The following is a 2,836-nucleotide window of genomic DNA, read 5'->3' as shown; positions in this document are numbered from 1 at the left end:
AAATTGTCCACGCTGGTTAAAAGTTGCCACTGGCTTTGTCTTCAACGTTTGATTGTTTATCAATATTAACTTCAGTTAACTGCGCAGAGGGGGCTCGTATGGCATCCGGAAAAGGCCAATAACTATTCGTGACTATGTACACGATTAGACCATAAATGCATAGCATTAAGCATAAATATATATATATATATATATATATATATATATATTCTCCTTTTCATTCTACAATTATCATCCATATTGAGTGGACAACAATTGTTAACCACGCAAATTTGTATACAATATTCTCAATAATCTTAATTGTCAACAACACCAATTATTCAGCAAGACCAGCTAGCTGTGTGGTCCATTTGTAACCGACAGTTTCTCAGCATCTGCCACTTGGGCTTGATCTCTGAATTTCTGGTAAATATCACCTTTATAGAAATTTCTGGTTCTATAAGATAGAAGCAGAGAAAGAACAGAGCCAAAGAACGTAGCTGCAGTTACTATCAAAAAAGATAGCTTGTAACACTCCACGCCAGAGCATGTCAAACCTTCCCCTTCTTTCCTTGTGAGTCCCTTGGCTGTCATTTGATTCAGAGCTTCCATATCGTAGAGATGGCCAGCAACTCTAACGTTAAGCACGTAATTACCCAATGGAGTGGCTCCAGCAGCTATACTAATCAAGGTGGAGTAGTACTTGAGCCCATATAATTCTGACACTATACTGAATATCAGTGTCCATTGAGCTCCGAAGCAAAAGCCCACAATCAAGGACGCGAGATAGAGAGAATTAGGGACCCCGAAAGCGATGAGAAGATGGCCAGCACAAGATACAAGAAGTACCAAGGCCATCATCAATGGACGTGGAAATTTGTACTTAGCCAAGAGAATTTCTGAAGCAAATCCTGCTGCCACACGTCCAAGATAATTCCATATGCTTACTAGTGTTACAAACGTGGCGATAGTTTTAGTTTGATATCCTAAGGACTTTCCAATTTGGCCCAAGTTGTCAATTGCCACCAAGGTCCCACCAATCCCAAATGCTGAGACTGTGAATAGAATTAGCATATCAATGTTGAAAATTCCTTGTAGAATTGTATGATCCTCGCCCCTCTTTGGTTGCGTAAACATGTTACTAAAGCAAGAAACTTGCACTTCATGATTTTGCGGTTTTGGGACAGCTTCAACAGGTGTTAATTCAACCATCGAGGGTGGATGATCATCTAACACTTGTTTCTTGCTCTTCCAAAGATCAAATTCTTCTCTAACAACAACCAGGAAGTTGGTGAAGATTAGCAAAAGAAGCACAACAGAACCACTTGCCGCATACTCGAACCTAGTGAAGGAGAGCCAGTTTTGCATGATAATCATAATCATTAGAAATCCAGCAAGGCTAAGCGAAGAGTAGAGAAAATTTTGGAATATCCTGTGCTCATTCGCTTGTTGAACAACCTTCATGATGCGAATTGTGCGCAGAAACAAGATTGAAACAGCTGCTGGAAGCCAGGCAACAAGTAAGATGAGAGCTTTGGAATTATGCCCATAAAAAGCAAGATAGAGCTGTGTGATAATTGCTCCACTAAGGCCAATAAATCCCTTTAAGATGCCTAGAACAACACCTCGACTTTCTGGGCAGTTCTTGACACATGAAACTAATGCAACAACGCCTGCAAATGTTTGAGAATTGGCACCAATGCATATGTATAAATATATCTGCCAAACTGGAGGTTTCGCTATTCGGTGTGTGACCACCAGCCATATCATGAAGTACCCAAAAAAGTTCATGATTGCTCCACATGAGAGGACTAACCAAGGTGGTGCAACCTCATTAACAAGCCCTGCAACAATTCCAATATTTGCTCCCACGTCCTTGAAGAAGCTTATCAAGTTCAGGGTTGTTTGGTCATAGCCTAGGGATGATTTGATGTCCCCTGAGTAGATGCCAAACATGTAAGTAGCTCCAGACATGGACATGATCAGTAGGGTTGCAAAGACCATGAACCATCGGCTAGTGAGCAGATGGAGGACAAAGGCACCCGTGTTTTTCCAATCCATTGCTCCCTTCAACTCAGCCTCCACCATAGTTTCTCCCCAAAATACTACTTGCTAGAAACGTACAAAACCTGCGCTCATATCTTGCAGAGTTCTACATGGAATTGATCTTTTGTTAGCAACAAAATTAAGGGGCCACATGGCCACTATGTCTTTGGGCCATAAATGGTTCATGTCATCTTATTCAATGATGGAGAAAGGCATGATGTTGCAATTGATACTTGTTGGATAAAAGAGTCTTGGCAATGACACTGATTAAGTAAAGGGCGAATTGGTAGATAGTATCTGAAAAAGACTGAATTCACTTTTATCATCCCAATGCGCTACTATTGCATTTTCCTTTTTACATTTTTTTTTTTGAGGAAAATGACCAATTCATCCCTAAACTTTTTATTAATGTTGATTTAATTTCTAACTTTTGTTTTTAACCAATTTAATTCATCCCTAAACTTTTTATTAATGTCGATTTAATTTCTTACTTTTGTTTTTAACCAATTTAATTCCTAAACTTATGTTATGATTCCAATTATAAGTCTTTGTGATGACCCCACCTCCCCCTAGGGCGTACCCCAGGGTTTAGCAGACCGCCTACCCGACTCTCGTCAGGACTCACTCACTCACTCACTCACTTCAAATAAAATAAGTTACAACCTCAAGAGTAAAGGAAATAACAGTTCCCAAACTTGGAACGTACAAATACATTCATTTCTATTCCAAACATCCATACAGCCCCAAATACATCAAAAGATTGGAGTTCTAAATACATTCATCACTAATCGAGCGGCTAGTGCGAGCACAA

At 39.8% G+C, this 2,836-nt stretch overlaps 1 protein-coding gene across 1 annotated transcript; it reads right to left on the bottom strand.

The window, feature by feature from the left end:
- Positions 1-203: 203 nt before the first annotated feature.
- Positions 204-2,247, bottom strand: LOC113772089 (protein NUCLEAR FUSION DEFECTIVE 4-like). Its single transcript, XM_027316632.1, has one exon. It carries the CDS (start codon positions 2,065-2,067, stop codon positions 334-336), a length of 1,734 nt encoding a protein of 577 aa, XP_027172433.1. The 5' UTR covers positions 2,068-2,247; the 3' UTR covers positions 204-333.
- Positions 2,248-2,836: the final 589 nt, after the last annotated feature.

Source organism: Coffea eugenioides, chromosome 5, assembly GCF_003713205.1.
Source record: "Coffea eugenioides isolate CCC68of chromosome 5, Ceug_1.0, whole genome shotgun sequence".
NCBI lineage: Eukaryota > Viridiplantae > Streptophyta > Magnoliopsida > Gentianales > Rubiaceae > Coffea > Coffea eugenioides.
Note: the sequence above shows the minus strand (reverse complement) of the source record. Positions and strands in the feature narration are given on the sequence as shown.

Coding starts and splice junctions, on each gene's coding strand:
- LOC113772089 (XM_027316632.1), bottom strand. CDS start 2,067: ATGGTGGAGGCTGAGTTGAAGGGAGCAATGGATTGGAAAAACACGGGT.